At 37.6% G+C, this 15,172-nt stretch overlaps 1 protein-coding gene across 6 annotated transcripts in view; it reads left to right on the plus strand.

Moving 5' to 3' along the window:
• Ccdc88a (coiled-coil domain containing 88A) overlaps nt 1–15,172 on the plus strand; it is a 156,471-nt gene that overhangs the window by 119,882 nt on the left and 21,417 nt on the right. For all 6 annotated transcript variants that reach the window (XR_005286720.1, XM_038341121.1, XM_038341122.1 and 3 more), the window contains exons 19-23: nt 1,088–1,249; nt 2,402–2,679; nt 2,885–3,028; nt 6,162–6,348; nt 13,860–14,005. Coding sequence is in view for 5 of the 6 variants with exons in the window: in XM_038341121.1 (XP_038197049.1) it covers nt 1,088–1,249; nt 2,402–2,679; nt 2,885–3,028; nt 6,162–6,348; nt 13,860–14,005 (917 nt within the window). In the remaining variant the exon portion in view is untranslated. The remainder of the gene's footprint in view (nt 1–1,087; nt 1,250–2,401; nt 2,680–2,884; nt 3,029–6,161; nt 6,349–13,859; nt 14,006–15,172) is intronic.

Here is a 15,172-nt window from a genome sequence, read left to right on the forward strand (position 1 = left end):
AGAGAGAGAGAGAGAGAGAGAGAGAGAGAGAGAGAGAGAGTGTGTGTGTTTGAGTGTTTGAACAAGACAGTATTCCATGTTTTTTCATCCATGATTTTTTCATCCTTTCAACAGATGAGTTAAAAAGAGAACAGTATAATTACCTACTTCAGCTTCTGCAGGTGTTTGCTTGTTGCTGTTTCTGTTGTTGTTTGAGACAGGTTCTCCATACTTCGCTCAGACTGAGTTGAAACTCACTGTCTTGTTCACCTGTCTCCCAGTTGCTGATGTTTCAGGCTATTATTAGAGCCACATCTACCTTGATTTCTCGGTTTGATTTTATGGGGTCAAATCACAACCTCTGTTTTGTACAGTGAAATGTTGTCTATATAATATAAAAGTGAAGTGTTCTTTAGAAATCGTCTATTAAAGATACAACAATTATTATGATTCTTTGGATCATTTTTCTGTGTAGGTTTTTTTATATATTAAAGTTTTATTTATGTTATATGGTGGATTCTTTGGTTATGCTTTTTAGTACAAATTTAGATTTTATGGAATGTAATTTATAAGTAATTTATCTTAAATGTATAATATCCATGCCTAATATTTTAATGTCTGTGACCAATATAGTAACTCACTTGTTTAACTATAAGAAGAAATATGGTCATATGTACTGAAAAAATTGAAAATGATAAAAATTTTTGGATATACTTCAGAAGTCTTTAGAGATAAAATATAGTTTTAGTGAGAGTTTCATATTATGGATAAAGGAAAACAAAACATAATGCCACCTAGGTCTATTATGAACTGCATTTTTTTTAACCCAGGATCACCACTTACCCATGAGCTAACCTATACCTTCGCCACTGAAAGAAAATATTTTAGGACATCATAAAGCAGAAAGAACACAGGCACAATAGTATTTTAAGGTTGTAGCAGTATTGAGTCATTTTATTATGGATTAAATATTTACAACGTGATTGAAGAGGAAGGTTTTTCTTTTTTAAGATTGTTCAAGCTCATTTTTTAAAAAATACTGTTATCTATTAAAGAAAAATGTCCCATGTTTATTTTAATAAGTGTGGTATCTTTTTCTTGTTTTAAGAATGCTACACTGCAAGCAGAGAAGCAAGCACTGAAAACTCAACTGAAGCAGCTTGAAACACAGAACAATAATCTGCAGGCCCAGATTCTTGCACTTCAGAGGCAGACAGTGTCATTACAGGAGCAGAATACCACTCTTCAAACACAGAATGCCAAACTTCAGGTTGTACTAAACACTTAAATTATCTAATATTATAGAAAGGGAACCTAGACATAGAAACATTGTTCCTTAGTGAATTTAATAATTGAAGATAGATGGAAATATTTTTGTTTTCTTCTATGCCAGACTCTTTAATGTGAATGTTTTTTAAACGTCAACGTTTATATAAATTTCTAAATTCACCCACAATATAAGTGAAAATGATCTTACTTATATTTAGTTTAGAATCTTTCAGTCCTTTCAACAAGGTGATTCTAATCAGTTGGTACAAACCCCTTATTTCAGAGTATGATTACAACATAGTATTCTTTATCTCATTCTTAAAACATTCTTAGTTTAGTTATTGAAATGCATACAGCATAGCAATTTTGTCTTTAGATTTTTTTGTCTAAAGGATATATTTGATGTAACCCAAAGAATCCATCTTCAGTTTAACAATGCCAGTGCCAATTCACACAGAACAATCCAGGAGGGAGGAAAAGAAACTGGTTCCTTCTTTAAAACTAAACGTTCTCTCAGTGGTGAAGTAAACGCTAATTTAGACTCCACAGAGACTTTCCAAAAATGGTTTTCAGCTCCAAAATTAAACAGGTAGCCTTAATTCTTTGAGAGGCTACAATCCAAATTACTCATAATAGGAATATGTCTGCAGTGATTTAATTAGATAGAACTTATTTAACACTGTAACTTTTTGTTAAAAAGAGGAACAAGTGGGTTGAGGAAATAGCCAACTCAGGCAGTAAAGCACTCCCAAGCAGGAGGACCTGAGTTCAGTCATGGTAGGAAATGCTTGCCATTCCAGCACTGAGGAGGCACAGACAAGTGATCCCTGTAGCTCACTTACTAGCCAGCCTTGCCTAACAGTAAGTTCTGGGCTGGGAAGAGATCCTGCCCTTTAAAGATGGCTCAGCAGACAGAGCTCAGGCCCTGCAGTCTGCACAGGAGACGCGTGGAGCTCACTCTACAAGCTGTCCTCTCACTGTCACATGCATGCCACTACATACATAAACTTCTTTTGTTCTCACTACTGCTCGCTCTCTTAAGTCATTTGCTCTCCCAGAGATCTGTCTGTCTCTTCCTTCTAAATGCTGGGATTAAAGGCATGTACCACCATGCCTTTTCCTCATACTGTTAATAATATACACATTCTTACAGGTTGAAAATTCCACCCTTAATTCACAAAGTACTTCACTTATGAACCAGAATGCACAGCTTCTCATCCAACAGTCTTCCTTAGAAAATGAAAACGAATCTATAATCAAAGAACGAGAAGACTTGAAATCTCTTTATGATTCTCTGATAAAAGATCACGAAAAGCTGGAACTTCTTCATGAGCGACAGGCTTCAGATTATGAGTCTCTCATCTCTAAACATGGAGCCTTAAAGTCTGTCCACAAGAATCTTGAGATGGAACATAAAGACCTTGAAGACCGGTAACTTATATTTTATTATGTTAACTTAAAACAAATTTTCTCTGGATAGTATAATAAATTTTATACATTAGACCCATCTAAGATAATTTTTTAAGGGAATTTATATGTCTTTTATGTGATGCTTGTTAAATTTATCATTTCCTTTTCTAAAATATTTTATTTGTTAGAACTATTTAATGCTAAATACCTAACTTTCCTTCCCCAGTTACAATCAGTTATTAAAACAGAAAGGACAATTGGAAGATTTGGAAAAAATGATCAAAATGGAACAAGAAAAAATGCTGCTTGAAAGCAAAAACCATGAGATGGTAGCTGCAGAGTACAAGAAACTTTGTGGTGAAAATGATAGGTAATAATACTATGTATTTTATTTTCTATGTCTTCTCTCTAGACAGGAAGTGTGTGTGTGTGTGTGTGTGTGTGTGTGTGTATTTATAATAGCATCCACAATTTGGACTTAACATGGAATTTTTATCATCTTCTCAGCAGTGTACGTGTTTGCATGAATTTTGTGTGTGTGTGCAGGTGCACATGTGTACAACTCAACTTTATAATTATCTTGCCCTTTTCCTTTCTTTTTAAAAGGCCCTAACTCACTAGAACCATCTTCATCTTGATACTCCGAAATTCTAAATTTAGTTTTCTATAGATGTTACAGCTAAATATTCTGTTGTGAAGATATTGGACTTAAGTAAGCACGGTACAAAGTTAAAATAGACTAATTTATAGTGGATGCTGTATGGATAGTACAAGCACTTAAGACCATATTGCGACAAGTTATATAATAGAAAGGTGGGGTTGTTTTATTATATGTCGAACTTCGGAGAATTACAAAGGTCTCATCTTGTAGCTTACTATGGCTGGTATTTTAGGAAGTAGCTGGAATCATGGACTTTAGTTGGGCTTTCCAAGCATCAAATTGTACATTTCTGTGGCATTTCCAGACGAACAACTTGGCTAAAATGAAAAAGAAATCTTATGTATGATGAGTTTGACCAAAATAGTGTCACAGGCTTGGAACGAATGATCTGAAGTCAAGTATTTTCTGTGTCTCAGGTCTGTTCTTTCCCAGCATTTATTTATTAATGTCTGTGTTCTATGAAAATAAAAGGCTTTATTAAGTAAAACATGAAAGAGCTGTCACAGAAACACACACACATACACTGATAATTCTAAATATCCTGTTTAACCACAGATAATGCCACAGAAAGTCTCTTTCTTAGACTCTGTTGTTTTGACCTCTGCTGTTTACTGGATTTCATTTGGCACTATTGTTTTAAAGGAAAATATAAAAAAATCAGAGCTACTTTAGCACTTGTTTTTAGGAGGTTTTTGGTTTTGGTGTGTGTGTCGTTATATATGTTTTTACATGTTTGTGTGGGAGCATGGAAGTAAGAGGTTGGCATCAAATATCACTGCACTTCACCATTTTTTCCATTTTCATGTTTACGTGTGTGGTGTGCATGTTGTGTATACATATTTGCATGAGTGGGACACATGTGGGAGTACGTGTGGAAGTACAAGGTCGATGGTGAAAACTATTCTTTAGTATTCTTTCTCTTAATTTATTTTTGCTAAGATCTCTCAAATCAAACTCAGAGCTCACAGATGTGGCTAGTCTCACTAGTATGTTTGCCTTGGGGATCTCCTGCGTCCAATTTCCCAGACCAAAATTACACTGGGCCACCTGGGCCACTTGGCACTTATATTTATTTGCTCTGGGGATTATAACAGGTCCTCAGGCTTGCATTGCTAGCCATTTAGCCACTGAGCCATCTTCTTAGCCCATCTTCTTTATTTATTTATTTTAAACTTTAAAATCTTATTTTCTGTGTATTAATGTTTTGCTCACATACATGTCTGTGCACTATGTGCATACCTGGTACCCTTGGAGGTCAGAAGAGGATGTTAGATCACCTGAAAATGGGGTTGTAGACTGCTTTAAGCAGCCATGTGGGTGCTGAGAATCGAACCAGGAACAATGTAGGAAGAGCAAGCACTATTAACTGCTGAGCTGTCCTCCCAGAATGCCACCTTATTTTTTTGAGAGAAGTTCTTTAACTGAACCTAGAGCTCTTCGGTTGGCTCTCTTTAATGACAGCCATCTAACTCATTTTAGAATTGTGATAAATTAGAAGACTTCCTACACTGTCTGTCTTTCTCTGCTACCTAGTCCCTGGGAAGTATCAATGGAAAATTTTTATTGTCATAAGTATTGATATGTACTAGGTCGCTATATGGGTGATAATGCTTTTGTTCATGGATTTCACCTATTTATAATACATTTGCCAGATATACAAGGAGTTTGCCATTTTATCATCACTTCATGATTTTTTAACAAATATTTCATTGCTTAGATTTTTGTAAGCTGACTTGAATTCTTTGATGAATGAATTGAGTGAACTATTAGGTATTCTGTACAAAGACCACCGAGGCAAGATTGTGATTTATTCACTGTGCCCCTTTTGTGGATTCCTGATCTTAAGGATACAAGATAAATTGCAGGTTGCTAAAAAATTTAAATCCCGTGGTAGTAATGCCGCTGCCAATGTAGTAAGTTAGATCAGGCCAAATTAGTAAGACCAGGTTTAATTTGAGCAGAGCAAAGCAACTCCTGGGTGACCCTTGGGAGGGTAGGGGAGGAATCACATGGCAAATATGGCTAGTAGGCCTGATATAGCCTGTAGGCATGGTGTTGAGCAGCCCCAGGGAGGGGCTGACTTTTGATGGACTTTTTGAGGGGCAGGGTTTGAAATGAGAGGAGTGAGACCAGGGCTTGGAGTGGGGCCGCAACATGGTGATCCCCAATATTCCAGCCTTTTGGGGTATATATGGACAGAGGTAGGGCTTCCACCTTAACAGTTACAGCTAGTTCTCTGGACCAGATCCAGCCATCTACCTGTGTCATACATAACAGCCCCCAAACTAAAAAAGTTAAATGTTTTTGAAGAGTTAGTGGGATGGGGGAAGGTTGAATGCCACAGGGAATGCGTATGGCCTACTATGTCCTGTGCATTTACTTTCTCTTTAAAAAAGTATCAGTCTCTGTCCTTAGAGGTCAGTAATACTTTGTTTTGAAGGTAAAATGTGAGAAGGAAGAGAAATAGCTATAGCTTACAAAGTGATAAGTGGGTATTACATAAAAATTATTTGCCACAATTGAAGAAAGCTACACATCTTTAATTTGTTTGCTGCCTGTATTTCTGTTTTCAACCAGCATATTGGTTTAGTATTTAATACTAGATTGATTCGCTTAACCTGATCTTTGTTCATGTTTAATTTAGACTCTGAAATTTCTGTGAAATCATAACCAGATTGGTCATTTTTTTTCATAAAATCTAATTTTTGAAGAAAAACTGATTACTGATCAATTAGTAACTAGCAAAATAATTTTTATATTTTCTAAATATGTCTGAATGATTTTAACAGCATGTTCACATTGTGAAAAGTATTGAAATATTTCTGATGATTTTTAATTATAGGTTAAATCATACATATAGTCAACTTTTAAAAGAGACTGAAATTTTACAAACTGACCATAAAAATGTGAAAAGTCTTCTAAATAATTCTAAATTGGAACAAACAAGATTAGAAGCTGAATTTTCAAAGCTAAAGGAGCAGTATCAGCAGCTGGATATCACATCTACCAAACTAAACAACCAGTGTGAGGTGAGCACCAACAGACTTACACATTGTTTCTCTTTTTAGGTGTCAAGTCGTGCCTAAAAAGTAATGAGTCGTATTGCAATGACAGTCTTGGTATACACAAGTAATTAAGAAAAACTATTTATTTCATACCTTTTTATTAATTGTATAAACTTAAAATGTCCAGATGCTTTGAAATGTGTCACATTTTGTGCTTGTTTATTAAAAAATGTTTTTGCAGTGGGTGTGGTGATGCATGCCTTTAATCACAGCACTCAGGAGGCAGAGGTAGGCTCATCTTAGTGAGTTCGGGGCTAGCCTGGTCTACAAAGTGAGTTCCTTGATAGTCGAAGCTGCTACATAGAGAATCCTGTCTTGAAAAAGAAAAAAAAATGATTTTGTACATGTAGCATGAAATCATAAACCAATAGGATGAAAAATTAGTTTGTAATCATGTACACTTTAATACCCAACATAGCTCAGAAAATTCAAAGCATTCATTCTGCCTGTGATTTGATTATAAAAATATTTATATAGTTAGGATTCTACTAGAATGGTAGAGTGAGAAACATGGTACTAAATCAAGTCCTTAATAAAGCTGGGGTAGGAGAGTCCCATTTTAGAACTCCAGAACTCAAAGAGTGGCCTACAGAAAATCAAGGTACACTTCTGTTTAGTAGCATGCAGCATTTGTACCTGTGGCTTCTCTGCTCTGTTCTTCTCTTCCCCTTCCCTGGTTCATGCTGACTTGATTTGGAGCAAAATCACTGCAGTAGGGTAGAGAAAGAAAGGAGAAGTTCAGATTTTCTTTTAGCTTTTTATTATTTTATGTATATGAGACTTTTGTCTTATGTGTATATAGTGCCTGCAAAGGCCAGGAGACTCAAATTTCCAGGAATTAGAATTATAGATAGTTGTAAGCTACCAGCTGGGAGCTGGGACTCAAACCTGAACCCTCAGGAAGAGCAGCCAGTGCTTGTCACTTTGGAGCCATCTCTCTAGCCCCACTTTTCTACAAATAATACATAATATTATTTAGCAAACACTTAAATAAACCATGCATTGTACAAAGTTGATAGTTGCCACATGGAGGTGGTGGTTTACATGTACTTATAATAAATAATCATTCTTCCTGATCTTCTGTACCACTTGAGAAGCTTCAAATGTTGGCTTTCTTTTTCCTTTTGGGCAGGGGTGGGTAGTGGTTATGAGGGATTGTTTACTGTTAGTTCTGAGAGAGCACAGAATACACTGCAAATCAGTACCATTTCTCCTGGGAATACTGACTTGATTTGGAAAAGAGAAGATAAAGCCCCTGTCTCTGAGAGTCATCAAAAGTTAACCTTTAGATAGCCTGAGGTTGAAATACTTTACCCAGTACATGACAGAAAGAAACTTGGACTGTGGTTCAGATGAATGCATTCCATCATGGCAGAGAAAAGTATGGAAGGGATATGAAACAGCTGATCATCTTTCATCCTCACTCAAGAAGCAGAGATAAATAAAGGAGTTTCAAAGAAACAAAGGGATGCTAAGAAGATATTTAGAATCAAAGTGAATAGAGCCTCCATCCAGTAAGTGATGTAACCAGATCCGGAGATCTACAACCAAGCAACAGGCCAAGCTCTGGTAATCCAAATGAAGAGAGGGAGAAGGGGCTATATGAGCAAGGGAGGTCAAGATCATGACAGAGAAATGCAAAGACAGCTAAACCAAGCTCGTGGAAGCTCAGGAACTCTAAACCGACAGCTCTGGAGTGATGTGGGATGTTCTTCTGTCCATGTGTTGCTTTTATCGGTTGATTAATAAAGCTGTTTCAGTCAGTGGCTTAACAGAGTAAAGCCAGACATAAAATAAAGAGAGTAGGTGGAGTCAGGAGATGCCATGTAGCTGCCAAAGGAGGCAGGCGCCATGTAGCAGATGAAGAAGCAAGAGATAACAAACTATGAACTTCATGTCAAAATATAAATTAATAGAAATGGGTTAAGATGTAAGAAGACTGAGCTAATAGGCCAAACAGTGTGGTAATTAATATACTTTCTGTGTGATTATTTGGGTCTGGGCATCCGGGAAGCAAATAAGCAATTTCTACTTACAACGGCAGTAAGGAGGCTGCTAGTTTGTTCCTGGCCACTTAGCCCTGAAATAACCACACAGAAACTGTATTAATTAAATCACTGCTTGGCCCATTAGCTCTAGCTTCTTACTGGCTAACTCTTACATATTAATTTAACCCATTTCTATTAATCTGTATATCGCCATGAGGCTATGGCTTACCGGCTAAAATCCCAACGCCTGTCTCTGGCTGCTCCACAGCTTCTCCCTGACTCTGCCCTTCTTTCTACCAGCAATCAGCTTAGTTTTCCCTGCCTAGCTAAGTTCTGCCCTCCTATAGATCCAAAGCAGTTTCTTTATTCATTAATGGTAATCACAACATACAGAGAGAAATCCCATATCACCTCCCCTTTTCTGTTTAAATAAAAAGGAAGGTTTTAACTTTAACATAGTAAAATTACATCTGACAAACAGGTATCAAACAAGAATTAAAGTTACAATATTTTATCTACTTTATCTTTTATCCTAACTAAGAAAAACTATAACTATAAATTATTCAACTCCATCAAAGACTACAGAAGGATACACTATTTCCTAAGTAAACAGGAAGTACGTTGTAAGCAACTTCCAAAAGTCTAGAATTGACAGAGACATCTCGCTGCCTGGACAGTCACCCAAAGTTCTTCTGTAATATTGCAGCATCCATTTTCAGCCTGCCGGCCCATAATATCCAACAGACTTTTCCCCAAAGCAGGAAATTTCAAAGACAGTTCCGCCTATATTGGCAGTTCGTCAGTCACTTTCTTCTGTGTCCTGAATGTGTCTCGTAGACTCTTTCATGAAACAGGAACCCTGAAGGATTGTCTCACATTTAGGCAAGTTCAGCAGTCATTTCTCTGCAGGTCCTGCATGTCTAGTTAAGCAGTGCAGGCAAGAGCAGTCTCTTGCCCAAATGGCTAGCTAACTCCATAAGGAGCCTCTTCGCTGCCCATCATCCTCTTGAAGTTATTGGTGCTGTCGGAAGCAGATGTGTCTCATTGTTATGAAAAGTCCTAAGTTCTTAAACATTTTAAATGCCATATTCTGTAGTGTTTGAAAGATTTGAAGAATGCCTATCCATCTGAAATACATCTCTGTACATCTGGAAAATCTAACTATTTTTAACTATTGATGATTACCTATTTACCTCTATTTCTTAATTATACATTATGTTTTTAAGTGAGCTGGGCAAACACAGTACCTTAGTCAAGAGCAGAAATAAACATATAACAAAATTGACCTTAAATTTGCCTCAGTAAACCAAGATCCATGTCAATGCAAATTATTCATTTCTATATCATATCCCCCTTTAAATATAAACAAACATTTAAATAGACAATATTTGGGAATATGGGCATAGTTTTCTCCATACTGCTTCCTGCTGTTTGGGGACGCTGTTAATCAGGTCTTTCATGGTGTATCCTATGTGTTAGGTTCACCTCAGTCAGAAGTTGGGCAAAGTAATTTTTTGAGGGGTGTCAAACCATATTAGCCTGGAATGAATCCACAGGTTCTCATCCTCTGTGGAAATAAAAGAAGAACCTCTTTTCCAAAGCAACATATCCTTAGACTCAAATTCTGAAGTCAAGATACCTTTATAATACATATCCTGGCTTGGCTTAGCTTATCAGCCCGTACAACAAAATGTTTCTCTGTACTTAGCTCCCTCACAGTCAAAAAATTCAAAGACATCACAATAATATAGATAATCCAGACTCTGTTTGAATTTTCCATCTTTACATGACTTGTTTTTCTTTACACCTTTTAATCTATGACTGTCTGTTCTCTGTGTCTTTAAAGACTTTGTTTTATTTTTTAAAACCCCATTTACTTTTTATAACTCTCTGTACTCTTTTTCTTCTCTCTCCCGAACCTACGTACATTTATCCAACACTGTGACCCATTTAGAGGTGCTGCAATGTGGGTCTCTGTCTCTATCTCCATCCATTGCCAGATGAAGGTTCAGTCTGGATTGATCTCCTCAGCACAGGAACAGGGACTCCTGGTAGTCCAAGGACCCCACAGACAAAACGGCAAACTTGGGGGGAGGGAAGGGTTGGTTGCAGCAGCTCTGGATGCTGGCTCCGCCTCTCACCAATTTCAAAATAGTGGAGGTACCAATTACTGCCATTTCTGGGACCAGCAAGTAGGAGCCATGCTCAGCACTTTAACTCTGAGAATGAACATACAGCACATAAACCCTTTTTGTCTGAATAATAGCTAAATATGCCATGCAGTGTATTGCATGGCCTGGAAATATCTCTGTGTATGGCAGCAGGAATCCGCTATGCTCTCCTGCCCATGCACACATAGCAGTCCTGATCCTGCTGCCTGGTCAGGTCCGGGGCGCTGAGCTGCGGGCATGGTCTCAGCTACTTTCCCAAGCAGGCATACAAGTACCCAGGCCCACAAACCCTATTCAAGTGCTCCATAGCCAGACCTACAGAATTTGCATCGGCAGCACAGCCCAGAAAGCTGGCATTTCAGAATGGCCATGATTTTTTTTTTCTGCTGCTGCTGAATCAGGAAAACCTCTCTTAATGGAGCTGCTACTGCTGGGTCAGGAAAACTTCTCTTAAGGGAGCTGCAGTGTGCCACCAACAAGCAAAGTCCATTTAGGAAAAAAATGTAACTAAACTTTGTCCTTTTGTGTCTAGAATTCCTTTTCAAGCCCTCTCAGGTTTTACATGGATTTAGTTGGCCATGTGGGAACAAATTTGTAGTAAGGAGGCCACTAGTGTGTTCCTGGCTGCTTAGCCCCAAATTAATCACATAGAAACTGTATTAATTAAATCACTGCTTGGCCCATTAGCTCTAGCTTCTTATTGGCAAACTCTTACATATTAATTTAACCCATTTCTATTAATCTTTATATCGCCACATGGTTGTGGCTTGCTGGCTAAAGTTCCCAGCGCCTGTCTCTGGCTGCTCCACGGCTTCTTCCTGACTCCGCCCTTCTTTCTCCCAGCATTCAGCTGAGTTTTCCCTGCCTAGCTAAGTTCTGCCCTGCTATAGGTCCAAAGCAGTTTCTTTATTCATTAATGGTAATCACAATATACAGAGGGAAATCCCACATCAGGTTTAGGCAGATAGATGAATGAACTGGTGAGAAATTGAACTAGGAGTTCCAAGAAATGAAACAACTACAGTGGGTTTGGTAAGATAACACATGTCCCTGATGATCTAGAAGGCTACTCAGCAAAGATTAGAGCGTGTGTGAGCTTTCTGCCCTAGGTGTTTGTAATAATTTGAATAAAACATTAGCCCTTGATTGGATATAAAATGATAGAATAAGATTTGGAGAGGTAGAGACATTAACCTGTTCTAGGAGGCCAGGATGAGAGTCGATTTTGGTAGGGAAGGATGGTAAATAGACAGCAGCGCAAAAGTTTTTCTGAAGTAAGTTGTTGTTCTGTTTCTTGATCTGGGCACGAGTTTAACATGTAACCTGTGGCAATTTACTGAACTATGTTATGTTTACATTGTTTTCTGTTTTCTGACTATCTTTTATCACAGTAATGCTACATAAACAACAGTAGAACCTCAGTGATAATGGGCAGTAAATGTTTTGGGCTCAAGAAGATATTGATATATCCACAATATTTAAGCTCAAGTGTTCACTTCTGCATCTTTAGTTGGAAGAGAAACTGTAGGGCAGGTTGGTCTGTGGTGTTTTGTGCTGTCTCTTCACTGGGTCCATCTTCTAGAAGGACCCAGTGCTTTGAGTGGAAACACACACAATGCCTGGTGCCTAGGCATGAAATTTTCATGTGTAATTTTCACTTTTTCTTGGCGAAACCCATTCCAAGTTTAAGAAAACATGTGTATTATTTTTCTATTGCTGTGGGGAAAAAAGGCATTGTGACTTGTGACCAAGGTAAATTATAAAAAAGGTTTATTTTAGCTTATAGTTCCAAAGAGATCTGAGGTTGTCATGGGAGGGATGCTTGGTAGCCAGGGATCTGAGGCTGTCATGGGAGGGATGCATGGTAGCCAGGGATCCCAGGCTGTCATGGGAGGGATGCATGGTAGCCAGGGATCCTAGGCTCTCATGGGAGGGATGCATGGTAGCAAGCAGCAGGCATGGTGGCTGGAGCAGGATGGTGAGAACTGGAAATCTACAAGACTTTGAAACCTCAAAGTCTACCAGGAATGACAAACAGTGATGTACATAGTAAGGCCACATTTTCTAAACCTCCCCAAACAGTGCCACCAGCTAGGGGCCAAGTGGTCAAACATCTGAGCCATAGTGGTCACATTCTCATTCAAACCACTATAATAGGGTGTAGATTTGAAGATAGGAAGAGTGAGAATTCATACTGCAGGAGTCGAGATTTAGCTCAGTTGATAAGAGTTCCTTCTAGGATGTATGAATCCACAGCATTGTATAAACTAGACATGATGAGATAGAGGTGGGGAAATCAGAAGTTCAGGGTCATCATCAGCTATATAGCAAGTTATGTGGCTGGGGCTACATGAGTCCATGTCTCACAAACCAAACAAAACTTTAGATAGGGAAGAAAATGAATGCACTTAGTTTTTGGACAAGTCTTATTACATTTTAATTTTATAATATGAAAATAGACAAAACATGATACAGTACTACCATTGTGTCTTACTGTTATGTATTATGTGTATTCATTATGTATATTCCTAAGTACCATTCTTTCTGGTACCTTTGAGAACTCTTAAATATCTACCTTCCCCTTTAGAAAGTAGGGCATAGTAGTTGTTAGACTTGTTCTGCTTGTCTTGCTGCTTTAATATAGATCCCTAGGCTGTTTAAAGACCGTTGAAGCCTGATGCTGGGGTTCAGAAATCCACCCTAAAAGGAATGATAACCTTTTAGAATAATTCCTTTGAGTTTTGTAAACTGTGGCTTAGCTAGTGTATATTTCCAGTTTCTGGTGACTTTTTACAAAAAGTCTAAATTAACTGTTGATACCAATCATTGATTAAATTACTTTACTCTCTTTAATCAAGCCAACCCAAACTATTCGCAGACTTAATATGGTTACATGAATACATTGGTTGGGAAAAGGATAAGCTGTGTTAAGTAACTACCATGTTACAACCAGGTACTTTACCTAAATTGTTCAATTTTTGGTGCTATTATAGGCAGGATAGGAGCTATCTTCATTGTATAGATTCAAGAATTAACTATCCTATTAAGCATTTATTTCTTAGCTACTAAATAGAAGGTAAGATATTTGAATATCTTTTGAATAGATCTGAATATAGAAGGCAGTGATTTTGGAACTAGATATATTGGACCCAATATTTGTAAGACTTAAGATATACTTATTAGCAGGTTATTTAGCATAGTATCAGTGTTCTGATCAAGTGATTCTTCATGAAATACTTAATATATTTTAGATGTTTCAGGTAATATGTATAAAATGGAAATCTGTCTTCAAAAATAAATGTTTGTGTCTAAACAGTTGCTCAGCCAGCTTAAAGGAAATTTAGAGGAAGAAAATCGTCACCTATTGGATCAGATCCAGACACTGATGCTACAGAACAGAACGCTGCTGGAACAAAACATGGAGAGCAAGGATCTCTTTCATGTTGAACAACGACAGTACATGTAGGTACCATAGAGTTTTGTATTCATGGTGTTACTGCTGTACCTACTGGCAGAGAAAAATCCATGAACATTTTTCTTGATATTATTACATCACTATTTCAGTTTGTATTTTTTATTTAAAATTATCTTATTGCTTAAGTGCACAAGACAAATTTTTGGTACTATAGTGGACTGTGGACAACAGGCATTTCCATTTAGGAGTGAAGACTCACTATGTGTACAGTAATGAGTCGGTGAGTAAATTTGACACTCTATTGCTGTCAGATAGAATTTAGCATCCTTATCCTTTCCATTCTTCTCAAGATGTTGACAAACAGCACCTTCTTTCTCATATGAGTGGTAGAGTCTTTAGGTAGATCAGGAGATGGCGTTTTAGACCTCAAATTCTCAAGATTCTTCTACCAGTCCCAAATAGACTTGTGTAGCACCATGTTGAGTCTCTCAGGATCACATTGATTTGTGAGGGAGTCAGTTTGTAAATCTTCTCCTTTACATCACCAGATGTCAGTCTTCCGTCAGGTAAGAACCCTACCAGAGTAGGGCAGAGCTGACTGGGACAGGCCCTTCCCAGGCGTGAGCATGAGACCATGCTGGTGATGTTCTGTCAGCCAAGAAATAACTTTAGGGGAGATACGCTGCCCTAATAGGATTTTTCAAGTTTCTTGTATTCTAAGCATTCTGCTAATAACCAGAATACTAACTAGAAAACATGTGGGACCTGCCCTAAGAGAATTATTATAAACAAGACATATGCCTTTAGTCTCAGCAGTTAACAGACTGCTTGATTTTACAAGTTCAAGACCAAGATGGACTGTATAGAGGTCTCATATAAACCAGGCATTGGTAGTCCTTGCCTGAAAACAACCCAGTCCTCTTGAATAGTCAAAAAGATCAGAAGGTCTAGGTCATCCTTGGTATTTAGGGAATCAAGGTAAGCCTGGGCTATATCAGACCCTATCTCAAAAAATAAAAAAAGACCCTCATCTAAAGTAAAACAAAAAGCAAGAAATGCAGATATATTGTGTATAAGTATAATAATTCTGCAATGAGAGATGAATCTTAAGGGCTACAGAAATTTAGAAAATGCTAAATAACCTGTGTCTAGGGGATCCAAAATGAACTTTTTTTTTTTTTTTTTTTTTTTTGGTTTTTCAAGACAGGGTTTCT

The sequence above is a fragment of the Arvicola amphibius genome, chromosome 1, assembly GCF_903992535.2.
Source record: "Arvicola amphibius chromosome 1, mArvAmp1.2, whole genome shotgun sequence".
Lineage (NCBI taxonomy): Eukaryota > Metazoa > Chordata > Mammalia > Rodentia > Cricetidae > Arvicola > Arvicola amphibius.